This window comes from Myodes glareolus, chromosome 7, assembly GCF_982192425.1.
Source record: "Myodes glareolus chromosome 7, mMyoGla1.1, whole genome shotgun sequence".
NCBI lineage: Eukaryota > Metazoa > Chordata > Mammalia > Rodentia > Cricetidae > Myodes > Myodes glareolus.
The window spans coordinates 71,180,263-71,206,715 of NC_142032.1; the positions used below are offsets into that span (position 1 = coordinate 71,180,263).

A 26,453-nucleotide genomic window follows, 5' to 3' on the forward strand; every position below is an offset into this window, starting at 1 on the left:
ACATTCTTTCTTTGCAACCAACTAATTTGCATGGCGATGACATTTGTTGCTCCAGTAATTTCATCTGATAATGGCTGGGCTTGCAAAGCGGATCTGAAAACATATTCCTTAATTATGTGTTGCTAAGCAACGGAAGGGTTTGGTCATAATCACAGAAAGATTATCTCCTCATTGAAGTCCTGGAAAGGTTTTGCTGAAGGAGGAGGTCCTGCAGAATTGCTGTCTGCGTGCACCTCCCCCCCCCCTTTCTGTTTATTTTGTGCTTCGTTTGAACAAAAACACTCACTGCTATCCGGGTACGGGGTGAGGGACGTTATATAAGTTGTTTGGAGTGTGATTGTTGACACACTGTTTTACAGACCCAAGGATATTGATTTTTATTTCGTTTGCATGTCAGCGAGCCAGTGCCGAGCAAGCCTGCAGTCGGAAGTCTGCCAGCAAATAAATTTCTCTGTCAAATGATCTATCCCAGAGCAGCAGTTGTCATCCTTGTTCCTTACCGTACATTCTGTGTGGCATTATGACTACCCTGTCGGGGCTGGGGCGGGCAGGGCCTCGGTCTCCTGGCTGCTTTTCCGCTCTGTGAATGGCATTTGGGTGACAGGTTTGTTTCATGGAGTCTGCAGCCAGATCTGGGTATGCCGAAGGCAGCGGGAGACTTCATAGTGTGTCTGTAGGCATGGCTTCAGGCCGAGGTGCCGAGCCCCAGAGAGGACAGCCTTGGACCAAGGGAAAAGCGTCGGAGACCCAAGGCACATTGCTGGGAGGCTGCCCCGCCTCTGGGCCCAGACGGCAACCTCCGATCTTGAGGTAGAGTCGTGTATGTTACCCATTAGTAGCAGGGTCAGCCTCACTGATTCTCCATTTTGATTTCACCAGTGTGAAATCCCTGGAATGCCAGGGAAGTAGTTAATCCCCACCCCTACCCCAGTTCTTCCTGCCATGATGGTGAGGTGATGTCAGGAGCATTGTTTGAGGGATTTTTTTAGGGGTCTCATTTGGCTCTTTAGACACAGTGTGGATACTAGTGTTTGCTTTGTTGGATGTGTGTACACAATCGGCTTCTGTTTGCCAGGCCTGCCCCCACCCCATCAACCAAGCAGTTCAGAACAGCAAGGCAAGGCAGCCAGATGCACAGGATTAGGGCTTCAACTCTCCATCCCACACTGACATGGCGACTGACCCAGTGGCTGTCACATGTTGTCACCCGTGGCCAGGAGGCTGAGCCTCTCTCTGCCAGATGCCAAGGAGCATCAGGCAGACACTGGCGTGACGGCGAGCGTTTTTTGTCCCGTCTTCCCTGAGTCCAGCAAAGCGCAGCTTGCCCCACGCTCGGCTCGAGGCTAGGCCCTGGGTTCAGTTTCTTTCCCATGTGAGAAACGTAGTCTCACATACCCACACCCACCTCCCAGATTCCCTGCTTATTTTTCTTAATGTGGGTGCACTGAAGAAGCCTCTGAAGGCTCCATTCTAGTGTCTCGTTGCCAGGGCTGTTACTAAAGATTCTTAAGGTCAGTTGGAAAAAAAAAAAATCCATGGCTATTTATCCGGTGGTGGTGTGCCATTGCCTGGATTCTAATGCCACAGGAACATATGATCCTGATAGAAATCGAAATCCTGTTGGGGACCGCTCCCACAGGGCTCCCGTGATTCCCTCAATCAAATGTCTACTTCTTTGAAGCTCTTCCTGCATGCTGAGGATGGCTCTTTGGTTGTAAGGATGCTGAACATGGCCTCCTTGAAGTTCCAAAGTTCCAGGTTGGACCCACTCACCTCTCTCAGGTAGAGCAAGCACAAGGAGGACCTATGTGTGACTCCATAGACCCTTGTTGGGTGTTTGGCCAGTCCTTGTCTGGTGCCTGAATCAGGGTTACACTTGCGCGCCTGCCCCCCGCCCCCAAGCTGCTCTGACCACATGACCAAACTCTTTACTCTATATGAGCTGAGGAATTTCATCCTTACAGCTCAGAGCATTCTCCTTTGGTTAAATGAAATGCAAGCTATTCTTTGGTCCCTAGAGGACCAAGGGCCAAGCTATCAGCAGCTATACCAAGGACAAGGTTAAATAGACCAAAGAGGAAAAAAACCTGTGAAGCTGAGGAACAGGCAGTTCAGAACACAGAGAACATTCCTGGTGAGCCTGCACACAAGGAGAAACAGAAGATGCTGGGAGCTTCCTAACATTGCACTCAGGACTGGACCAGGAGCTTTTATTGCTGGGGAGCTTCTTCTAAATGACTGTGTCCCCTTGACTGCCGAGCTAAGGGATTGCTTTCTTTAGGGTAAAGGTTGTACTTTGTTGTAACCCCGCCCTGTTGCATCTTTTGCCTTCCCTGTGTTAGAGCAGCTGCCTGTATTTTTATTACCTTGTCATTTTCATTCAAGCTCATCAAAGCCTCATTCCGTTTGATGCTGCTTGACTCGCCTATATAGCTTTGGGCCCTGGAGAGTGGCTGTCCCTGTGTAGTTCCCCCATGCCCAGGCTGGAATGGACAATAGGAACTCTTGTCTGGAGAATTGAATGCTGAGTTCTGTGGTCCATTTTCCTGTATCTATACTTTCCAAAGCTGGCCTCTTTCTGTCAGATGTCTTTAATACAGAGCGGGAGAAATGTGACTTGGTGTGTTCTAGTGTTTCTCTGTATGTGGGGATTTGAACCTGGAACACAGAAAAAGTGGCTTTGGAAAGGAGGGGGTGGGGGACCCTGACGAGCTGCAGCACTCCGGGAAGTCTGCCTGCCGGCCTCACAGATGACAAGCCTCCCGAATGGTTCTCAAGAGTCACCTTCTTTGTGGGCCTTAAAAACTCATGCAGAATGAAGAAAGTTGAGCAGACAGGGCCCTCTCTCTCTTCTGCTGGCCCTCAGGGGCTGCCCTAGCTTCAAAATGTCAGTGATATCTGTGCTCATGGGCGTTTGGCCTTGGTGATGTGGAGAGAGTGCTGAGCCAGGTCTGCCAGGCACCAGCCCCCTTTGGAGGGACAAGGTAACATGTATTTCATTCCTGGGGATGAGGTTGCTTGGTTTCAGTGGACACAGTCCTTGGGCATGAGTCAGCTGTGGCGCTCACTGTGCCCTTGTGATGTTCACGCATGGGGAACTCAAGCCTCTGCTATCCCAGTTGCGCTGCCTGCTGGCTTTTGCACAAAAGGCCCTGCAGGGGCCAAAAGAAACTGGATATCCTCATGGATTCCTCAGTCTGGCCAAGGCTTCCCCTCCCCCTTTATCCCCTATCTTGGATCGAAGCTCCTGTGTTGAGTAGGGGGGACCACAGGTAACTTGAATGCAGTAGGCACTCTCAGCCTTCATTAGGAGAGTCTGAGCATGAAGGCCACAAGTTCTGGCCTAGCCTGGGCTATATATAATTCAGATCAGTTAGGACCAAATAGTGAAAACTGTCTTGGGTGACCTTGACATCGGGGTAAGATAGGATAGATAGGCCTCTGATGTTCACAGACTACCTGTGGGCTCTATCTATGTTCCCGTGTGTGTCCTGTCCACTTCCAGATTCCTCAGACAGGTTTCTTTTCTGTTCCCATTCGGCGTTCTCTCTGTTGCCATGGGCACAGTTTTAGCATCTGAGAACTACTCCCATCCTGTCAGGATGCACCTTCTTATAAGCAGCCAGGGCTGCAAGGCAGTAACTGGAGGCCAGAGCAAAGCCACCAGGTTCTAGCTGCATGGGTGACTTGGGAGACTGGAATTTTGTGTCTTTGCATTTTTTTTTAAGGCCAGGAAGGATGTGCCTGTGATCCACCCAGGCGTCCTGGCTCCGGGGCAACACAGGGCATAGGCTGTACTCAGGGGATGGTCTTTGGTGGTTCTTCCCACTGTCCTCAGCAGCGCTAGTCTCCCGTGTCAATGCTCCCCTGACCTCTGCAGAGGTGTGTGGTTCTCTCTGTCCCGCTAGCTCGCTTGCAAGAGTGGTTTCTTACTTGGCTGGCTTGTGCATGGTTCCATTCAACAAAATCTGGTCGGTCTCATGACAGGAAAGGGGAGAGAGGTGTCTCGGGACACAAGTCCCAGGCTGCTCTTTCTCTAGCAGACTTAGTGCGTTGGCAGGAAGTGGAGCACGTCTTTCTCCCGTGGCATGATTGAAAGTGGAAGAAACAGATGTGCTGTAAAACAAACCCCACGTGCCACAGGGAATTACTAGCAAAAATAGTCTGGGAGCTTTGATTGACAGGAACTCACTTTGGGTTCTAGCCTCTGTCGCCCTCCTTCCTCATGTTCTTTGACCAGTTACTATGTGGAAGGGTCACCCTACCTAGGCTGCTGGTGGGTGGCTATGGGAGGCCCCAAAGTGGGGCCAGTGTGCTCCCTGGCCCTCCTGACCTCGCTCATTATAGCTGAAGTGTGGTTCTCTCTCTGCCTGAGGCTTTCTGGGAGGGTATTCCTCTGAGTCAGTGCCTTGGCAGAAGCCCAAGAGTCCCTCGCTCTCTCATGGTTTCGTCACACCGAGTCTGGCCCATGGGTTGTGCATGCAAAGCTCAGGGCATCTGAGACACCAGCCGCAGGCCACCTCAAGGCTGTTCCTGCAGAGAAAGTCACACTCACGTGGCTTTGTGGAGTCCTGTTTTTACATCCAGGCCAGGGTATGTCTTATCTGATATGTCCATTGGCACGTGTTGCCTCACAGGCCACCGTGAAGAGTGACCAGGTATCCCCAGTAAAGCTTGTGGAGAAACGGCAGGGAAGCACACGCCCACACCAGCCACAGCTTCTCTCCCCCAGGCTATGGTGCTGAGTACTCCGGGGACCAGCTGCCAAGCCCCAGGCATAGGTCTCAGACACCTTGTCAAATCAAAGGGAGTTTGAAGTTTTTCTCTTCCTTGGTGCTACAGAATGACATTGGGTGACAGCCACTATCATGATAAGTTTTTTTCTTCGGCCTCCAAGCTTAAGACCTCCCGTGGAGGGAGGCACCAACCCTGCCTGGTGAGATCCTTGGCCCTGTGTAGTTCTTGACAAGGGAGTCTTTGATTGATGGGCGGGTCTGCTCAGTGAGCGCAGACTCTGAAGACCAACCTTCCCCGCCAAGGTAGCAATAAAGCGAGGTGCTTTGGTATTCTGTCTAGAAGGCTTGATGTGTCTTCTTGGATTCATCCCTGGCCCAGCCTGGTGTTCAGGTCACTGTTGTAGTGCCTATGAATGGGGGCTGACCTCACAGGGGTCACAACAGCTGAGCAGGCAAAGTGAGTCAGCAGGACCCGCGTTGATTTAGTGCCCAGCCTTGGGCAGGAAGTTACCCAGGTCTGGGAGCTAGTTACCAGGAAGCACCCCCTTCCAACTTGAGGTTTGTGCATTTAAGATTTGAAGATCCATCTCTGGCCAAGTCCTGGAGTTTATTCTGCAGCTGCGAGCTGGGTGTCATGGCCACCTGTCTAAGAGGCTGAGGCAGCACAGGTTCAGATGTGAGGGACTGTGACGGGATCTCAGAACACGGTTGCAGGAGAAGCCCACTTATTGAAGTAGGCTCATAGTCAAATGCTCCTTCCCGAGCACAGATGAGGCATCTCCAGGGACCTGTGTGGGAAGTGGGAAAGTCCATGACTAAACATCTAACCCATTAGAGATAACTAGGTCCATACGCCCAATGTCCATCTTATGTCCTTGGTGCCCAGGGACCACCCCGGTGAGGCAGGCCACCAGGGAAATAGGACGTGGAGCCCATCTTAGCAAAAACACCAGAGGCACCTGTGCCCTTCCTTGGCTGTGCATTTTGACATACCTTCCTGGTCAGTTTCTGGTAATGTTCTTCAGGGACCCACTTTGAGTCTGTGGTTGGCAGAGATGTGCTCTGTACTGGCTGACTTCTCGCGACAAGGAGTTCATTAGGAGACATTTCATTTTGGAGCTTCCACAGCTGCTTGGAGACTGGCGGGTGACAGAGCCCCAGTCCCAGATCCGTGCAGGCGAGGCTGTCGTGGAAAGAGAAAGTACATGTCGTTTTCCGTGTTCAAGCACTCTGGACAAGCTGCAGAGATGTCTGTCCCGGGGTTCTGAGCGAAGCCAGTTGAAGTCACAGTAGATGCTGGTCTCTTTGTGGAGGCCGGGTAGTCTGACTTTGTTCGCCTGTTGCCAAACTGGAAACAACCATGTTCCCACCCGAGTAGGGGACTCTACTTGCAGTCTGCAAGGTGTCACACCCAAACACAAGCTGGGTTAGCTGCAGTCACAGGAAGCCTGCAGGGCCCACCCAGGCATTTGGAGCAGCAACCTGGTGACTGATCGTGAGGGCCTAGACTTTTCACTTGAGCCGGAACCCACTAAGATACAAGATGCGTTAAGCAAACCAACCTGCTTAGTGGGACATTCTTGTGGCCCTCCTAGAGTTTCACCCAGAGAGCGCTGTAGCTCCTGAGTTAAGAAGGCCTCAGCTTCTCCTGGGAAAGCCTCATGACAAGCTAGCTCCTCGGGGCTTAGACGGTAGCAGTGGGCCAGTTCTTTATCAACCATCTCTGCCAGTTCATGGGGCCTTGTCCTTGCCCTTCCAGGGTGCATTTGTTAGTGTTTGTTCCCCAGCATTATTCTAGAAGTACTGGTGACCTCTCAACCAGTGAGTCTTCATCCTAGGCATTTTACAGTACGCCTGTCTCAGAATCCAGCACAGCTTAGTCCTCAGATTTGAGGGGATTATGGGATCTTCTAAGCAGGCCACCGCCCCACTGTGCAGCTCTTCTAGTGCCTTATGCATGTGGTGGTCCTTGTGTCCTCCTGGGACTGTCCCCACACAGCCCTGCTTCATTCCAGACTCACCTTATTTACCTGGTGGGTAAACATTGACCACCATGCTCCTTCCTCATTACAAGAGGAGTCAAGGTCACTAGCGCCTGGCAGGGAGAGCCCAGCAGGACTTGTGGTGCCCTGCGCCCTGGTGCCTTGAATCCACAAGGCCTGTGAGCTCAGAGCTGTGCCGACAACAGCTGAGCTTCCTAGTCACAGTGGTCTTCTCTGACCTTTCAGATGGTATGACGTAAAGTAGTGACTCTTAGCAAGACATCCCATCTGAACGGTTTCTCCCAGGCGTCCCAGCAGGGAGCGGGGTGCTGTGTCTGCTCCAGATGCTGCAGGCTCTACTGCTCCCAGTACCTCTTGCTGCTGTGTGTCTCCCTACACTGGCAGGTTGGAGACGGCTTCTCAAGGTGCTTAAATGTGTTGGCAGGACAAGAGAGGCATCTTCCTCTCTGCTCAGTCATATGTCGGGTGCCTTCAGGCTGAGCCACGTGTTGGAGCTTGTTTGACCCTTGACCCCCACCCACCCTGACCTGGGCCTGAATTTTGGTTTTGCATTGTAAAACCCAAGCCTCTGGTATACACACTTACACGCGTCACATCTTAGTTCTGGTTTCTCACCTGACTTTGTAGAAATGAAGAAACTATGCTGGGCCAGGAGGGTTAGGTTCCACAGGAAAGTGGCCATATAAGAGCAGGCACTGCCTCCATTCCCATAATAATTCTAGTTGTTGCGAGTCTGTGGATGGGGGTCAGAGGGACACATAATTATTTTGCATAGTTACTGGACACCTTTTTATCAGGTGTTTTCCCCAGTGAGTGGGAGGCTGGGAATGATGGCGGCATCGCCAGGCCCTTGTCAGTCTTAGGGTTTGGCTATGTGGAAAGCCATGAGCAGTGTTGGGTAACTGGGATCCTAAACTCCATTTTGGAAGGAATCCTCATTGGATACTGTTACTTGGGCTTCCTTCCCAAATTCCCCTAGCTACTAAAGAGGTGAGCCGTGATTCCAGGCCAGGGGCCAACCTGAAGACTGGTCCCCTCCTATGAGGGTCTTTTGTGTGTGATATTAATGTAAATGCTTTACACTGAGATGCGCCCTAAAAAGGGTGCCGTTTGTCCGAACTGCTGAAAGAGGCGGGAGAGAGGCCTGCTGGGAGCTGACTGTGTATTGAGACCATTGGGGCTCTAGCTCTGATTTTTGTGGTCCCTGATAGGCAGTGGACAGATTCATAGCCCTCCTCCTCGTACCCAGAACCAGGTGGTTCCTGTAGATCCTCAGCCACTCTGGGCCAGGTTCCATGCTGTCACTGCTGCCTACCCTGCCACCCCACTCAGCATCCTTCCCTAGCCAACAGGTCTCTGTTGCCCCCACCACTTCCCCCTTTGCCTTGCTATCAGAGGCTTCTCCCCCGGGATTCATACCTCAGGCCTTGACTAAGGTTTCCTGAGGGTACTGTGGACCCTCCTCAGCCAAGGAAAAGAACAAAGGATGGGATTCACCAAAGAAAAAGAAAGCCAATCAGGAGGGAACCGATCACTAGGCAACCTGGAGTCTGTTACCCGGGTAACCGATAACATGCTCTAGTACTCTGGATGGACATCTTACATGGTGGCTCTCAGCCACTCCAGATGTACTGGATGGCTCTAGATCTCTGGCTTGTTCCTGACACCGTGTTCCTTGGCAAGGTGGGGGTAAATCACTACTTACTTAAAACCCGAACTTCTGGCTTGGTACAATTTAACCACCCTACTAGCACCTTCCAAAGCCAAGCTTCTTGGGAGGACTGGGGAAGGAGTTCTGACCTGTGTGATCTGAAACTGCCAGACCCTCAACCCATGTTTTTGGAATTTGGCCATTTTACCCCTTTTCTTCGTAAAAAGAAGGCAGGCTTGTATCAGGATCTGCTATACCTCGGCTCGAGTATGCATCTGGTTAGCAGCTGGTGCTCTGGAACTGATTGACAGAATGAATATATGAACAACTGCCACCTCACTTCCCCTTCTGTGACCTGGGGACAGTGGCCATCTCTGGGGATCTCACCTGGCCCTTCCTTCTAAGGGTCGGGGGAATATTGAGGCCAGTGGGTTTCTCGTAGAACCAACCCACGGGCCAGTGAAGACTTGAAGTGTACCCTGTTCGCTACCTTGCCATTGCCAGTGGGAATGGCAAAGTAGCGATGTCTCAGGCAAGTAGCAGGTGCATGCCAGGAATGCATCATAATCTGGCCACCCTTCCATCTGAGAAGATGATCCATGATTCATGTCAGTGTGGCTTGTTCTCGTAAGATTAGTACAAAAACATTCTCTCTGCCCTGGGCTCACTGTCTGTCCTGACTGTGCAAGTATAGTGTGCGGGTATCACCACGTGCAGTGGCGGTGCAGGGTGGGGGGGATGGACACAGCTATCATGAAAGCATGTCCTTCCTCAGCTGCTCATTACAGTGTGTGACTAGCTCCACGAGCCCGTGTGATGCAAGAGGATTTCTCAGGCCCCTACCAAGCAGTTCAAAGACAGCAGAGCTTTGGTTGGGAGGCTTGTCTTGGGGTTCAGTTGCTGTGGTGAAACATAGCTATAAACAACTTGGGGGGGAAAGGGTTTATTTTCAGTCTGAACTCTGAGATCACAGTCCATTGCTGAGGGAAACCAGGGCAGGAACTCAAGCAAAAGCCGTAGAAGAATGCCGATCGCTGGCTTGCTCCCATGAACTGAGCCTGCCTTCTTCATAGCATCCAGGACCACCAGCCCAGGGGCGGTCCAGCCTCTAGTGAGCTGGGCCCTCCTCCCACACCAATCATCAGTCAAGGTAACGCTCAACAGGAAAGAGGTGGAGCCTGAAAGTGAGCATGCTTGTGCAAAAGGCTCCCGCTTTAGGTACATTAATAATCACATAAAGGCCGTGTGGCTCCAGCAGTCCATGTTCCTATAACATCTGAGAGAGTTCCCCTGGCAGGAGCTGCCGTAACCTACCATACCTTGGGCAGCCTGTGTGAGAGAGGGTGACTGACTAGGAGGAAGGAGATGATAGTCCAGCTTGAAATAATGGTCTGGACTGCCCGAGCCTCCGCACGAAGACGGAGAGGCAACAGCCCTGGCCAGAGACATCCCTCAGCATGGTGTATGGCCTTTGGCTTGATGTCTCCAAACTATTGAAGCAAGTAACTGTTCTAGTTGTCCTTTGTATCATGTTAAAGCAGTCTTTTGCCTTCTCTCCCCTTCTGTACTGGGGTATAAAAAGTGTATGGAAAATTAAACATGGGGAACTCAGAAGTCAAAAGAAAAATTCAGTATTCGCTGACTGACCCTCCCGATACTATCCTGTGTCTCTGTGACTTTCTTATCTCTGTTCCGCCTACCTAACATTTTTAATTCTCACGCCCCTACCCTGAGTCATAGGAACCCACCGCTGCTAGGGTCACAGCAGAAGTCACCCCAAAAAGGTGGCATACCACATGGCAGCTAGGAGTCAGAACCTGCCCTGTCCGCTGTATAGACAGTTGAGAGGAACAGTGCCTGAGCTGGGATGCATCCTGCAGGACCAGCAGACTCCAGCAGAGAATCATATGCACTTGGGACTAGAACCATCCCTAGGCCATTTCCATAATGGCCTCGTGGGGAAGTGACCAGTGCACCTAAGCTGTATTCCGTTTGGAGATTTGTTCTTACCTATTGAGCCATCTCACTGGCCCAGAGTTTGGCTTAATGGAGCAATTCAAGTGAGCCACATCATTTGCTCCTCTGGGTCTTAGAGTGAAGTGAGTTCACATCAGAGCCTTGCACGTCACCTGTCATTAAACTTGTGATCTATGAACGCCATCACCACCCCTACACCCTATGCCCTTAGCTGGTGCTGCTATGTCATGTCCTGCCTTGGACATCACAGTTGGTTCCACCAGGCTTGTGTGCCCTCTGCTTGCCTTGACGTTGACCACTGAGATGGTTAGGGTGTCCCCTCACGCCCTCCCCACACTGGACTCACCACGCTTTTTCTCTCTCCTTATAGGTATCCGCCCCCAGATCATGAACGGCCCCCTGCATCCCCGCCCCCTCGTGGCACTGCTAGATGGCAGAGACTGTACTGTGGAAATGCCTATCCTGAAGGACCTGGCCACTGTGGCCTTCTGCGATGCACAGTCCACTCAGGAAATCCATGAGAAGGTGGGTGACACGACACCCCACCCCACCTGGGTCGCTCCAGGCCAACTGATGTCATTAAACGCAGGAATGATGTCCATACACAGGAATGCCATGTTTGGAACTCCTGATGCCCCTAGCCCACTGTGCCACCCTCGGGCACTTACTCCACCGTGTCTCCATCTTATAATTCTGCTCACAAAAGCTCTGTGGGTGCCCAGGGGCTCTGACCCGTGACTCCTGTCCCTGCCCACAGGTATTGAATGAGGCCGTGGGTGCCATGATGTACCACACTATCACCCTCACCAGGGAAGACCTAGAGAAGTTCAAGGCTCTGCGAGTGATCGTGCGAATTGGCAGTGGTTATGATAACGTGGACATCAAGGCTGCTGGTGAGCTCGGTGAGTCACAGAGCCGCGCTGGCTGTCTGGGAGCCTTGCTCAGTGGGCAGGGAATGGGCAGAAGGCAGGGCAGCTGTCATCACGGTTGCTTCGTGTTTCCACGCCTCCGCTCTTTGCCCAGCCTTAGAGATCCAAGCAGGTTCAGGGACTGGAAGATCTTGACAAGATAAGCAGACAAGTGAATTCCTCTCACAGAGCAAACCAAAACAAACAGATCATTACCGCCTGCCCGTTCAGGGGTCTTCCCAGAGGAAACCACAGGAGGCGGGTAGGAAGCCAGGCAGGGAGGTGGAGTACCTGAATGGCACAGGGGACTCCTTGTCCACCCCTGAGAATTGCTGTACACTGTCGACATAGGCTGTGCTTAGGGGGTCATTAGGAGAGGCCTCAGAGTCAGAGTATTTGGTCTGTTCTTGAAGTATGCCTCCTCTTTATTCATGAGGTTTATAGATTTGAAATACTTCAGAGGAACTGGAAACCCAAGTGCTGATGGCTGCCAGAGCAGCCTGGCCTGGTAATGCTCCTAGCCTGGGCCCGGGCCCGCCACCTGCTGTTGCCTCGCTGCAGGGGCTGGAAATCTTCCTCACACAGTCATCTCTCCAGCAGACCTGAAGCTAGACTTGAAAGCTCTGTCCATCACCCAGGGATATGCCCACTGTGCTGGCTGCTGAGGCAGCCCTGATACGATCTGACTTCCCCTCACAGTCCGAGCCCCAGGGTAAGAAAGGGGCAGAGGAAGCTATACCCTGGCAGTTCCCGTCTGTGTCTCCGGTGTATTTGTGGGACAGCCCCACAGGGGAAGGTAGACATCTCAGGTAAAAAGGGAAAGCAGTCAAATTCAGTCCCGGCTTTTCTTAAGGGTCCTGATAAGGGTGGCTTCCTGTGTCCCCAGCCTGGCCAGCCATGTTCATTGCTAGCTACAGCTCCCCGAGCCCATCTTTGTCAGCAAAGAAACTTAGTGTGACAGATGTGAGACCACATACTTGAGTTTAATAATTAAAAATTAAACACTACCCAGTGTGGTGATGCGTACCTTTAATCCCAGCATGGGGGAGGAAGAGGCAGGTGGATCTCTGAGTTTATGGTCACTCTGGTCTGCATAGCAAGTTTGAGGCTAACCTTAGCTCTGTCTTTAAAAAGAGAAAAGTTTTAGACTTGCCTTCCACGGGGCTTTCTCTCAGAGGACTGGAAATTGTCCCTAGTGCCTAAGGTTTCTTACATGTCATTCCAATCTAATAATAGCCTGAGAGCCTGTGCTGAGTCATTCCAGATGAGCGGGGCCCCTCTGTTGATCTCATAAGAAAGATAGTTTCCATAACCGAGGTCCCTTAGCAAATGCCTATAGCCCAGGAAAGCCCTCTGCAGCCAGGCAGCAAGGGTGACCTGGTCATGCTGTCCGTTCTCCTGTGAGGCAGTCACTCATCGCTGGACCCCAGGGCAGCCATGGTAGCAGGGCGAGACATAACACCACAGATTTAAGCTATTTAGGGGACTATCAATCTCTTCCTTGTCTAGCTCGAGGCCACCTTGAAGGTAACTGCACCTTGCTGTCCAGATGGCACCTGTAGCAACAGTGTGGCCAAATGCCTGCCCCGCTGCTTAGAGAACTCCCTGCCACTTTTGAGCCTGCTTAAGGCTTCACATTCTTCTCAGGGCCTCTGCTTTCGCCTAAGAACTGGGCCCTCCACTTGGCCTGAAGAGTGGCAGAAAAACTGCTGTCCTTTCTCAGTACTCTCTGCTCACGAGAAGTCAGTGCCCACACCCCTCCCGACCCCCTCCTGACGGCTCAGGTTTGTTCTCTGAGGAGTAGGTGGTGACCTCAGCTTCCCTCAGGCCAAAGGCTCATTAGCGAGTTCCCCTGGTTGCCTCCCTGTTTTCTGCCAGAATCTGATGAACCATGAGTTTTAGGACCGTGGATAACTCTAAAATTGAGATCCTCCTGCCTCCAGCCTTCAGAGTTAGGGTTAGCGGGTGTGTGTCAGCCCGTTTGCCTTGTGTGTGTGAACAGTTAATAGTGAGTAGGGTGTATAAGATGCAACCAGTTTCTGATCCATATAGCTCCAAGGTGAGCCTGGAAAACAGTCTGGTTTCTGGTTCCTGGTTCCTCCACCTGCCAGACTAGAGATGGGGCTGAAGCATCCAATTGCTTTCTGCCTGCTCCAGGGCTCTTTGGACCTCAAACCAGGCCTGTAAAGAAGGGGAATTGGACTGGTGTGAGCTAAGACTTAAACCGAAAAGCCGTGTTGGGTCTGGGTTTAGTGGCGAGGGCTCCTGAGCATGAGAGATGACCTACCGAACCCTTGCCCCAGCCCTGGACCCTAGAGTGCTTTCCGTTTCTAAGCAGGGGCCTTGGGAATCCTGGGGCTTTGCTCATCTCTGGTCCTGGCCGTTGTCCTTTCAGGGATCGCTGTTTGCAACATCCCGTCTGCTGCAGTGGAGGAGACGGCCGATTCCACCGTCTGCCACATCCTCAACCTGTATCGACGGAACACGTGGCTGTACCAAGCCCTGCGAGAAGGCACACGGGTACAAAGTGTGGAACAGATCCGTGAGGTTGCCTCAGGAGCTGCTCGCATCCGAGGGGAAACACTGGGCCTCATCGGCTTTGGTATGTGCCTCTCGAGATGGATGTGGTGCGTGCGGGGCAGGGGTGGGCCGCAGGGGTCGAGAAGAATCGGAGATCTTGCCGGAGGTGAGGTCTGGGCCTGTTCTACAAGAATGTGTCTGTGTTGCTGGTCCGTGGCACAGCAGGAGTGCACCCTCTGCTGTCCCTGAGAAGGGGTGCACTTGGGAAACCTGGAGGCAGAGGAAGGGTTTGGCTGTGTGATGTGTGTCACTGGTGGTTGAGCCGGCAACCTGGGTCATAGGTCCTGAAGGCTCTTGAATACAGATGCCACCCCACAGCAGTGACGTGAAGTCACTTAAAGATTCGAGCCTGAGGGTAATGCCGGGCTGTGGGCTTGGAAATCTCTTGTGAGAATGGGACATGACGTGATCTTTCAGACCTGGCCGTTGCCATGGAGATACTTGAGCAGAGGCCCTGGGAGTCTCCAGCAAGTGTGGTAAGGGACCAAGGAAAGTTTAAGTGGTGATAGACACGGGCTTAGGAGGTAGACACAAGCCTCTGCTGTTATCCACACGGGCTCCGACAGGACCCTTAGCTGGTTGTCACCGCTTAACTAACGCCATAACCTTCAGGGAACTGTTTGGCTTCTCTGGCTCCTTTTCTGGCTCTGTAACTAGAGCATGCGGCGGGGTCAGGGGATGCATGGTTGCTGCCTCTTGAGACTCAAAGGCCACATGGGAATAGTTTGATTCTGGCTTCCAGGAAATTTCCCAATTTGCATCACCTTTAGCTCAGAGCTGGCTGAGGGTCGGAATTTTGGAGAGGCAGTTTGGAAAGAGCAAGAATTTGTTGGGTGACTCCGGGGTTGCTCGTTGCGCTGCAGAGCACCCCGTCCTACCCCCAGCCCCGCCTCTGGGGCAGGCAGGGTCTGAGTTCAAACGATCAGATACTGGGGACACCTCCGTGGTTTTTCTGTGGTGTTCCCACTTCGGAAATGCAGGGACCATGTACGAGCACTACAACACTGTATGCTGGTACCTGCTTGTGCTTCCTGGGCCTCCTGTGGCCACCTGCTCTTGGAAGCCCTTCTTGTGACCTGGGATAGTCTCTGATCAGGCAGCCAACCAGTGGGACGCGCGTGCACACACACACACACCCCATTCTAGGGCCTTCAGAGAGACCCATCGCACGTGCTTCCTACTTGAATGTAGTTGGGCTACAGCCCAGTGGGGACCAAGCTCTGTTGAAAAGCAGCAGGGGAGCCCGAAGCTGGGACTGAACAGAGGGCTCTTAGGCTGCTTACCATATTGAAAAAAAATTGTCGAGATATTTGCCGATCACTGTTTGCTTTTGTTTTTAATTTAGTAAACAAGGGTTTAGATACAACATTGGAAAAAAAAAGGTGCTTTAAAGTCCGGAACATTTCACATCATGCCATTTTTGCACAGGGACCACACTTATCTGCATGCACTGCTGTTTTATATGTGGCCCGTGCCCTTGAGCTTTCATCTACGGGGACTGGGATGTTGATGGCCTTTTAGGCGGAAGCACTCTGGGTCAGGGTAGAAGGCAGTGAGAAGTTCTGTGTGATTGATGAACACACTTCCACCAAGAATGGCTGAGTCAGCATGGTGTGTTAAGATCTGATTTGCTGATCCAGGCACCTCTGCCGCCTTCTGTGGCCCTGGACCTTCACAGGCTTTGGATCCCAGTATATCCGAGGCCGCTCTCCCAGTTAGAAGGACTCGTTTATCCGATCGGGTATGGGCCACATGATGGGATCCTCAATCCCATGTCAAGGATGTCACTGAGTCCCTGTCACTCCACGTCCCTGCCTCCTCCCACTGTCCAGGCCTGCTTGCTCCTCTGCCACACATACACGTGGCTAGTCCAGCTCCTGGTCAGCTGTGTCCTCAGTGACATTAAGGGAGATGACGTTGACACCGCAGCTGTCCCTCTCTGTCAGAGTGGCGGCCTCGTTACACTTCCCAGTTAGAGCACACATCACAGAGAGAAAGAAAAGGCTACCAGATTAAACGTAAATGTGAACCTTCCCTTCTCACCTTCCTCATTTTCCAAACATTTTATTATGTGGGGGTGTACCTCCCACGGAGAACACTTCACCCACTGAGCTGCCCCACCAAACCCTGCCCACACATCTGAATGGGTTTTTTGGTTTGATTCTGGTTTTGTTTATTTATTTTTTTGTTTTGTTTTGGTTGTTTGTGGTTTTTTGTGGGGAGGGGTTGGTTTTGGTTTTTCAGGACAGGGTTTCATTGTAGTTTTTGAGCCAGTCCTGGAACTAGCTCTTGTAAACCAGGCTGGCCTTGAACTCGGACAGATCCACCTGCCTCTGCCTCCCAAGTGTTGGGATTAAATGTGTGTTCTACCACCTGGCTTGGTTTTCCTGGTTTTAGTTTTTGAGACAGGGTTTCTCTGTTTAGCTTTGGAGCCTGCTCTGGAACTTGTTCTGAAACTGGCCTTGAACTCACAGAGCTCCACCTGCCTCTGCCAGGATTAAAGGTGTGCACCACCACCACCTGACTTGTTTTTGTTGTTTCTGAGACGGTGTCTCACTACATAGCTCTGGCTGTCCTTGGCATTCTCTCTGTAGACCAAGCTGACCTTAAACTCAGAAATCTGCCTGCCTCTGCCTTCCAGATACAGGGATTAAAGGTGTGCTCCCTGCACCTGACTTGAACAGGGTTTTAGATGAGGTATACTTTGTAGCCTGCCCAGTTGAATTCCAATTTAGCATCCCTCAAACCATTTTGTTTTTGAGGGGAAAAAAAAAAAAACTGTCATAAAACAGGAAGTGCTGTCGGGATCAGTGACTTTGAGCAAAAGAATGGCCACTGTGGAATTCAGAGTGCTTTCCTGTCCTGCTGTCCTTTATAATATGGAGAGTCCTGGACCCCGTGCCAGGGCTGGGCTTCAGAGTCCATGAGGCCTTAGGGAAATGGTGTTTAGACCATCATACCCTGTAAAGGCAAATCCAAAAGACCTTAGGCTAGAGACATTGACATTCACTTTCTGAGAGCATCAAGGAATGACAGGCATGTTCAGAAGCCTGCCACACAAACAAAGAGAAATAACAGGACCAGGAGCCTATTAGTGGTGTCTGGACCTGAGGAAAGGGCACATGGCATCCATTAGAACATTCTAACTGGGTATTGGTTTGAAAATGTCCATGGTACTTAAAAGAATCCTTTGGGGCTGGAGAGATGGTTGGGCAGCTCACGGTACCTCTAAGTCCAGCTCCAGGGAGGCTTTTCTCCATTGAGGCTCCCTCCCTTCAGATAACTCCAGCCTGTATCAAGTTGACATGAGACTAGCCCGCACAAGTGACCCACTCCGCTGCTGCCGCTGTTCTTGGTGGCTCTCCTGTGGCATTGGCGTCTCAAACGCTGGGGTCTTCTGCGGCAGCTGGGCTTTCACCGACAGTCTCCCGTAGTCTCACTTCATGGTGCCAGACCTCAACTTCTCTGTGTGACCCCCTTCAGCCCATGAGCCTTCACCTGCCCCCGAGGCTGCACCTTCAGCAGTGGCCTCTCACAGTGCCAAGTCTAAACTGCCAGTGGGAGATACAGCCCCGACCACTTCTATAACACAGCTTCTTTGTGCCGGCTCGTAGGAAACACTTCCCAGAAGATTTCACCTTCGTGATGCTGGTCTCGACACCACTCATTTCTTAGCTATAGGTAGCCAGCATCAGTTTTCCTGGCAAAACAAAGGTTTCACTTCAGTTCATCACAGCTGACTTCATTCAAAATAGCAAACACCCTGACAAAGCCAGGCCTCCGTCATCTCATCTGCACTGCTCTCAACTTTTTTTCTTATTTATTTATTTATCTTTTTTGGAAGCACCTGGACTTGAATTCACAGAGATCCCCCTGCCTCAGGAGTGCATCACCATTGCCAGGCTCCTCACTCTCAACATTCTTATCTCCCAAGCTCCTACAAAATGGCTCACTGAGTTCTCAAGAGTCGATGGTTTTTCTAACCCAAACTTCCAAAGTCCATCCACAATCCTCCCCAAAACAAACATGGTCAGGTTTGTCACAACACTATCCTGGTACCAACCTGTCCTAGTTAGGATTCCCGTTGCTGTGACAACACCATGACCAAAAAGCAAGTTGGGGAGTAAAGATCAGGCTTCCACGCCTGCCACTGCTCATCATCAACAGACGTCAGGGCAGGAGGCCATGAAGTTGTGCTGCTTACTGGCATCTCACCCTGGACTACCTGCCCAGGGATGGGACTACCCACAGTGTGCTGGTCCTCCCCCATCAATCACTAATTAAGAAAATACCTTATAGCTGGATCTTAATGGAGGCATTTTCTCAATTGAAAATGTTCCCTCCCTTCAGATAACTGTAGCTTGTGTCAAGGTAACATAAGACTAGCCAGCAGAGGCAGACAGACATAAAGTTAAAAAGAAATATTTTTTAAAAGCCACCTTGGCATGGTAACTTGGTAGCACTTGCCAGCAAGGACGATAATATCTCAGGTTGCTGGGTAGAGTAGGGGGACAGCACACAGGGTCTGCAGGCCTTACTCACCTGAATATTCTGTCTCTGCACAGGTCGTACGGGGCAGGCAGTTGCTGTTCGAGCCAAGGCCTTTGGATTCAGCGTCATATTTTATGACCCCTACTTACAGGATGGGATAGAGCGGTCTCTGGGCGTGCAAAGGGTCTACACCCTGCAGGACTTGCTGTATCAGAGCGACTGTGTCTCCCTGCACTGCAACCTGAATGAGCATAACCACCACCTCATCAACGACTTCACTATTAAGCAGGTAACCGGAAAGCAGATTTGTCAGACCTAGCTTACACTCTGACAGAGTTTACCAGCACCTGCCTTGGGCACAAGAAGGGATGGACGCAGGCTCATGGGCGGCACAGTGGTGTGCACAGAAGTGTCCCTGGGACAAAGCAGTAATGGGGGCTGTGGCCCAGCTGGGCTCCCATCCATCCCTTCAGGCAGTCAAATGACTTGACTGGCACAGCTCCAGCCTTCCGTACCCCATCGCCCTGCCAAGAAGGGAAACATCCTGGCCTCCATTTCTTCCCAGCCCCTTTCCCTGAACTGCCACTCATACATTTATTTAAAGCCTCCGTTTCAGAGATTCCCACCGTATGACCAGTTCCTTTCCTTCTGCAGATGAGGCAAGGAGCATTCCTTGTGAACGCAGCCCGAGGAGGTCTGGTGGATGAGAAAGCCTTAGCTCAGGCCCTCAAAGAGGGAAGGATACGAGGAGCAGCCCTCGATGTGCACGAATCTGAGCCCTTTAGGTATGTGTGTGGCTGTGTATGCTTCTAACTTCCTACTAGGAACCCAGCCCAGCACTTGGAATTGACACACTTTGCAGCACAAGTAACCTGGGTAGGAAATTCTGCGAGTGATGCGTAGTAGACTCACTGTGGAAATGCTGCGGTGTTGTGAAAAGATCCCCAGAGGGCATTAGAGAGGACTGAGGCAAAAAAAGCCAGATGGCGGTGTCTTTGATCTGTAGGCCAAACTGGAGTGTTCATTCTGACTGGAAGGGATCCCTTAAGTGACTTGTTTGTTTGTTTGTTTGTTTTTAAGTCTGGCATATCTGCTCTCATAGTTGTGGTGACTTGTTCAGCAATTCCCTTTGTAATGAAATCTGACACAGGGCTTCCCTGCCCTCTCCTAACATACATCCTAACATATACAGCTCCTGTTTCTAATGGCCTCGGGGCCTCCCATAATGAGTAGTAATTGTATTAAACTTCTCCCATTTTTTACTGAATACATTTCCATTCACCCAGCTTCGCTCAGGGCCCATTGAAAGATGCACCAAATCTCATCTGCACGCCACACACAGCCTGGTACAGTGAACAAGCATCACTAGAGATGAGGGAAGCAGCTGCCACTGAGATCCGCCGAGCAATCACAGGTGAGCCGCCTCCACCCCCTCTTAATATGGTGCCATTGTCTCTAGTCCTGCTAGGTAAAAGTATCTGCTGAATTAGTTTTTATATAAACTAAGAGCTAAATTTCAAAGAGGAATCCAGCTCCTCCATTACAGAGTTTAGCAGAAGACAGACAGGAAGAAGACCCCCTTAGTGGTGTAGGCAGAAGCCACTAAGTAGGAAAGTCTTGTGGCCTTAAATATATGTAGCTCAAGGAACATGCTTCCAAACTGAGTTCAATCACAAGAACTCCCAGAGTTGTCCTCTGACTGCCAGGCATGCACCATGGCGTGCACACAAAACTGAACACATGCTTGTAAAATAATGCGTATAATTAATCATAACCCGCTTACTCCAGGTCGCATCCCAGAAAGCTTGCGAAACTGTGTCAACAAAGAATTCTTCGTTACTTCAGCTCCTTGGTCAGTCATTGACCAGCAAGCAATTCATCCCGAGCTCAATGGTGCCACGTACAGGTGAGGAGAACCGAAGTTTTCTGGGCCTAGTATCATCATGTCCTTAGAGAGAAAAGGAGGCAAGAAAAGCCCAGACCTGGGTAGTTGATGTAACCTGGGTCCTTAGATTAGCCCTTCCAGTGTATATTGTATTCTGTTTTCAGTACCTTAAATCCCTGGAATAAATGACTTCTCCAGGGTGTTTTGCGGGGAGGAGCTGCTTTTTGTTATGTCTGGTTATTGAAACAGTATGTTTGTGTTACCCAAACCAGCTTCAAACCTGTGACCTTCCTTCCTTCCTTAGCCTCCTGGGTGTTGGGATTATATGTGCATTCATAGCCCCATGACCAGCCCAGCAAACTCCATGCAGAAAGTATAGGAAATGGGGACACGAGAAGCTCCATAGTAGTTGTTCAGAGTTTAAGGTGATAACCCCACTAAAGCCCCCTGCAAACTGAGCTTCCTCTTGAATAATGGAAACTGTTAATGATTCCGCTTTTGCATTTGAGTCTTCTGACCAAAGAACCTAATATGGAACAGGTACCCTTAAAGGAAGTAACAGTGTCATTTGTGGGGTTTCCCAGGATTGCCCTCTACCATTATTGCTAGCTTCTATCTGAGGGTGTTTCGTTGTTTTGTGACTTAGCCCCACTCTAATCCAGGTTAGCCTCATGAAAATCTCATGTGCCCCTGCCTTGAGTCTGGTGAGCCACCAGCCAGGACACTCTTAGCTTCTGACCTCACATGGACTTTGTGCACATTACAATACCATGAAGCCTTGTTCATTCATGTTCATGCGAACCCCTAAGAGCCACTCTCAGTTCTTAACTAGTAAGACTTTTTGGCCCTCTGGAACCTTCCATGGATGGCACAAGGTCAGAAACTAGAAGGCTCTTAACAAAGGCCTGGAGAGGTGTGAGGTGCCATCCTTGTTACCTCAGTTACTAAAGGATGGGTCTCCGGAGTTTATGCGTTGATTCACATTTTACTTCTGTAAGCAGCTCATCCTGATGGACATAGTGCCTCATGTCTGCACATTCAGAGAGGCACAGGACCAAACAGCCTTGGGAGCCACTGTCTTGTGACTTCAGCCATCACATCAATTTCTTCAGTGGCTAACAAACCACATGGTTTTCTCAGTTCTGGAAGCAGAAGTTTGTAGAGGAGACAGACTGGCCATACTCCCATTTACTAGTACTTACAAGATGAGAACTTAGGAATTTAGGGAGAAAGCAAACCTTTAGCCCATAGAACTTGGAGAACTTTGTGAAATCTGTAGGGAAATCAATCATGGTTACCTCACTTGACTGGCATTTTCCAAAAGCGACCTTGAGTCCAACCTGTACGGAGTTTTGGTATTTCTAGGTTTTTGTTGTTTTACACAAAATTCACAAGTGTTAGTAGTTAGTATGTGCAGATACCTTCCTGTGGTCTAAATGCCACAAAACCAACCCAGCTGTGATTAAAACTTCAGTTTTTAAAATTAACTAGGTTCTACAGTTCTATATAAAAACCTAGTTTGACCTTGCTTTGGGGGAAAGAATAACAAACATTTGTGTGCTATCTGATTGGAAGTGGGGAAAGGCTAAGAATTTTGGTAAATGTAGCCCAGACTTAAGGCCTTGTTTCCATGTGCCCCTCAGGTATCCACCAGGCATCGTTGGGGTGGCTCCAGGAGGGCTTCCTGCAGCAATGGAAGGGATCATCCCTGGAGGCATCCCGGTGACTCACAACCTCCCCACAGTGGCACATCCTTCCCAAGCTCCCTCCCCCAATCAGCCCACAAAACATGGGGACAATCGAGAGCACCCCAACGAGCAATAGCAGAGAATGCTGAAGGTAATCATTCAGATAAACTTGGGACCAAGAGACAGTAGCAAACAGATTAACTAAGGACAGGAATTTGGCATCTTTAAAACTGATCCTGGACATCACTGATACAGTGTTAAAGCTACAAGAGCTAGAATACTGAAGATGGTATCTGCTTCTGGAAGTGTGGAAAGACTAGGACGTGATTTATTAACGACCAACTTCTGTTATTGTGTGTTAAGTTTTTCATCTGTGCATCAAATCACAAAGAATAAATAGAGCTTTCCTTCATCAGTCCCTTGGGCACAGCAAGTCCTGGGCAGCTTGCTCTCGATGTTGCATCAAAAGCTCCGAATATTAATAAAAAAAAATTGAGAGGAATTCCCCATCAAGACTAGTCCCTTTGGTCTACAGGGGCTGGTTGCCTCCTTTGCCGGTAGGACTATTAATTGACAAGATGGGGAGGACATTGTGTGCCTGTGCAGACATCTTCATGCACAGGATTGAAGAAATAAAAGCTCCTGTACAGAAGTGTCTCTCAACTCTGAGCAGGCAGAGCTGGTTGTGAGTTCAGTAAAACCCTCTGATGATTCAAAAACAAAACAAACAAAAAAAAAAAAAGGAAAAGAACAAAAAGAAAAAAGTATTAAGTTTCACAAGCTGTTTGTACTCAAATATATTTTCTCAGTTTCAGATCCTCAGCTATTTTATTGAGTGGAAAGTCTTGGACGAGAAGGGTTCAAGAAGAATAATGTTGCATTTCCTTATGTCTCAGGAAACACTTTTTATGGTAACTTGTCAGATTGTCTATGAACAAACCCACTTTTTTAGACATTGATAAATTCTTTTCTTCACGTGATATTTTATACAAGAACACTTCAGATGTGCTATTAGATGTGACTGATTTTAACAAATCCTATTAGATTTGTATCAGCTAGTTACATGTTCTATTCATAGTCTTTTGTGAATCATTGCCTTTTTGTTTTTAAAGATGGCCTATTTCGAGCCTTTGTATAGGTACATTCCTGTTTTTGTGACAAAAGAAAAACTTTAAAGTTGTCCCAAACAGAAAAATAATGGCTATCAAAAGTATGTTTTGTTTTAGTGTGAGTTACCGTTACTGTATTTGTTTATTGTAAAGGTGGACATTTAGCGTTCAGTGCAGTTTTCAATAAAACGTAATTAAAATTTCTGTTAAGTTCTGACATTTAAGTACATCTCACCTATGTAAAAACCCTTGAGATGTCATCACATGTTCAATCAGCCAGTTTCCAACTCTTGTGGTGACAGTGTCTGACCTCAGAGAAGTCCAAATTAGGTAGACTACCCTAAAGATGAGGCAGTGCTTTAGAGTGAAGTAAATTCTAGAAACAAACTGGTTAATATTTCAATTTTTGACTTTAATATGCCCGAAAGTAGGATGTGAGTCCTCTTATCTTTTGGGGGTTTGTGGGGGGTTACAAGACAACTATCACTGTGGCCACAGACTGAGAACTTCGATCTACTTACATTTTAAAATAGCTTTTAAGTCCCACAATTCCATGTTTATAGTCCCCAAACTTCTTTTCAGGAGGGTCCTTCCCCATCCTAACTTCCCTATGAAATGACCACACGTGAAAAGCAGAAAGGTAGTAAGAACACGCCCTTGACAATCATGTGTCCTGTCAAAAACATGGACGATGAAATATGGATGAAAAAGAGGTCGCAACTGTCTACACAGCAGTATTAACCTTCTTTATGTCTGGCACAGTATGTCTAAAGGTTAGAAACAGAAGAAAGTCAAATCTGAATCCATGGTGTGCCTAGGTTTTGTTTAATTAGATCATGGTTGTTCAAACAGTCCTTAGAAATGATTATATATAAACTGACTCCAAAGAACAACAACATCAGAATAAAAACAAAGTACTGGTTTCAGCCTAGAAAAAGAACCAAAGTCCACACAGTTATAAAAGTATTACTGCTCAGAGTCAGTCTAAAGATACCTACACTTGCCACCCAGCCACGTTTAATCTTTGACAAATGCATACACTTTTTTTGGGACAATAATTATGGCTGTTGGTTTAGTTCAAGAGCTTAACATAGCGCTGATTTTTCCAAATGTGTTGGCCTTTCACAGCCAGCCAGTCTGCTACAGAAAGAAACAGCGTTAAAGTCCCATTCCTGTCTTGAGCCTTAAGAAATGGAGTCATCTCTTATTCTTTCCCATAGGGAAGAATGTGATACCCATCAAATTATATGTGGTCAGAGTCACTGGTCATACATAAATAAATAAATACAGAGGGAACTTAGGAAAGGACGCTCACAAAACCACAGCACACGGGACAAGGCTCAGTCCTGAGCCTGACTCTGCACCACGAGGTTGGGTGCAAAGCAAATCCACCTGGAGACCAGTTTTCCCCTCTGTACTCTGTTGCTACTTCATTTGGAAGAGGAGGTTTTGCTTAACTGGATCTCTGCCTCCTGAAAATTCAGCTGTACACATGGAAAACAGCTATTACAGATGCTGCGGATGCTAAGTACACAGAATAGCAGCCTTCTACTTGGTTATCATTCACTGACCAAAATGAAAACCAAATAGTCAATTTCTAGGAAAACACTGACCACTGGAACAGTAACATTTACCATTTTTGATACCACAGTTCGTTTATATGGGATCACGGAGTATGAAAACTACTTTCCCAGTTTTGGCATGCAGCATCAATGACCTTTCATCTTGGGAACACCTCCTTATTGAGTGTTCACAAGGGAAAGAACTGAAGACATAACAGCTCATTAGGTACTTTCTCTTCTTAGTATTCCAGCAAACTGAAGGTTGTGTATACTTCAATACCATCTCATCAGAAGATTAAAAGGTTTCACAGCCTTTTCAATAAAGGGGAGGAAAGGGGGAAGGAAGTGTGTGTATTTGCCATTGTAGCAACTGCTTGCCACGTCAGTCTTAAGTGCTTAGCAGGACACTACGTGTCGTGTTCCTGAGATAGGTCAGAAATGTTTACCCAGTACTAATTAATACATACCTGAAGTGGTCAAATAAGTCCATAAAGTTTTTCTAAGATTATAGTTTTAAGTTTAAATAATGGCTACAACTAACCAACATGCAAAAAATCTTGAACTACACAGAGAAATTGATGATTCAATGCATTGACCACCTTACTGCATTTAAAAAAAATCTTTATTCTGTTTGTACTGAACTGTATTCCCAATCAGCCTAAGCAAAGGCATGCCCTTAATACAGCTTCTGCTTTAGAGCAGAGGTGACAATAAAGACAGGACAGTTCTGAAGACCCTCTGCATGGCCACCTGGGAGCAGAACAGGTTTGAGTCCAAGTGACTGTCACACAGTCCACCCAGTGGCAAGTAAGCCTGCTGCTATTCCATCCCTCCAGGGAAGAAGTGCACAAACACACCTGCCCAGAGTCGAGTAAGAACCCCTTTACAGGGCACTCATCCAAACAAATAAATATTTAAATAATGAATGGGGTAAATCAGGAAACTTAAACAGAAACCAAAACAAGACAATTTCTATGTAAAAGTTCACTCAAAAAAAAATTGCTAGTTTTTCTTGCAGTTTGTTCCTAAGGATTTGATTTTTATTTTATTGGGCACAACAGGAACTAAATTATTAATAAAAATAAAGGCTTGTTTATTTTTATCTTGCTGTGGATAATTTGTACAAAGTTTCCAAATCTCTGAAACAATGGAAAACGGGTCTTTTACGGTGGGAGCAGGATGTCAGGGTCTAATGAGAATATTTCAACAAGGTTATCTGCCATGTGCTTTTTATGAGTGCCCATGCTGGGGAAATGTTCTCAGTAACATGAAGATGCTGGTGCACTTTTCCTAGTACACAACTTCTTACACAACCACATGCTTTACATTCATAGACAGATTTACAATTTGAAAGAAAAAGTTCTGTCAATAAAATTAGGGTTTGGTGAGGGGGCTTTTTTTGTTTGTAAAACAAACTGTAGTTCAACCAAAGTTCTCCATCTCCTCATGCAGATGCACTCATCATCTCCAGTGGGTGTTGAGCAGAAAGATACTTGGGAGCAGATCCTGCAGGGTGTGGCTTACTCCATGCTGTATATTCTGCTTAGAATACCACACTAATTTTGGAAACAACATCTCATATCTGAGATGGTATTGGTCTTTTTTGCTCCTTGGGTGTGTTTCTTTTCATTCATCCTCCTCATCTTCATCTTCCTCTCCATCAGACAGGGATGTACAAGGCCGGATCTGTCTGTAGCGGTCAAGCCATTTTTCTACCATTTGTGTGACCAATGGGTGGTTTCTCCTCCGAGAGCTTTTCTGCATAGCCACTAGAACTCCCCCCTCGGTCACACAGCAGTCCAACCATTCTCTGAGTAGTTTCTCTTGCTGCTCCTCATTACCTAGCTTTTAGAGGAAAATGAA

The 26,453-nt window shown here is 48.8% G+C and overlaps 2 protein-coding genes and 1 long non-coding RNA gene across 12 annotated transcripts in view; 1 reads left to right on the forward strand and 2 right to left on the reverse strand.

Moving 5' to 3' along the window:
* Positions 1–23,232, forward strand: part of Ctbp2 (C-terminal binding protein 2) — a 131,444-nt gene extending 108,212 nt beyond the window's left edge. For 7 of the 8 annotated variants that reach the window (XM_087908333.1, XM_087908337.1, XM_087908334.1 and 4 more), the window contains 8 exons: positions 10,738–10,892; positions 11,125–11,269; positions 13,671–13,877; positions 18,421–18,635; positions 19,001–19,131; positions 19,633–19,760; positions 20,135–20,252; positions 21,875–23,232. In XM_087908333.1, the coding sequence (XP_087764459.1) occupies positions 10,738–10,892; positions 11,125–11,269; positions 13,671–13,877; positions 18,421–18,635; positions 19,001–19,131; positions 19,633–19,760; positions 20,135–20,252; positions 21,875–22,055 (1,280 nt within the window). In that variant the 3' untranslated portion in view covers positions 22,056–23,232. Of the gene's footprint in view, positions 1–8,403; positions 8,423–10,737; positions 10,893–11,124; positions 11,270–13,670; positions 13,878–18,420; positions 18,636–19,000; positions 19,132–19,632; positions 19,761–20,134; positions 20,253–21,874 lie in introns of those variants that run through there. The other variant, XM_087908340.1, reaches the window with a different exon arrangement.
* On the reverse strand, positions 5,325–8,247 carry LOC125413636 (uncharacterized). The gene is made up of 4 exons (XR_007235989.3): positions 8,159–8,247; positions 7,355–7,472; positions 5,730–5,919; positions 5,325–5,524 (listed from the first exon to the last, which is right to left on the reverse strand). It is a non-coding gene; the product is annotated as an uncharacterized LOC125413636 (long non-coding RNA).
* Positions 23,233–23,837: 605 nt separating the features above from the next.
* Zranb1 (zinc finger RANBP2-type containing 1) overlaps positions 23,838–26,453 on the reverse strand; it is a 61,530-nt gene continuing 58,914 nt past the window's right edge. For all 3 annotated transcript variants that reach the window (XM_085693231.2, XM_085693232.2, XM_085693233.2), the window contains one exon: positions 23,838–26,435. In XM_085693231.2, the coding sequence (XP_085549357.1) occupies positions 26,217–26,435 (219 nt within the window). In that variant the 3' untranslated portion in view covers positions 23,838–26,216. The remainder of the gene's footprint in view (positions 26,436–26,453) is intronic.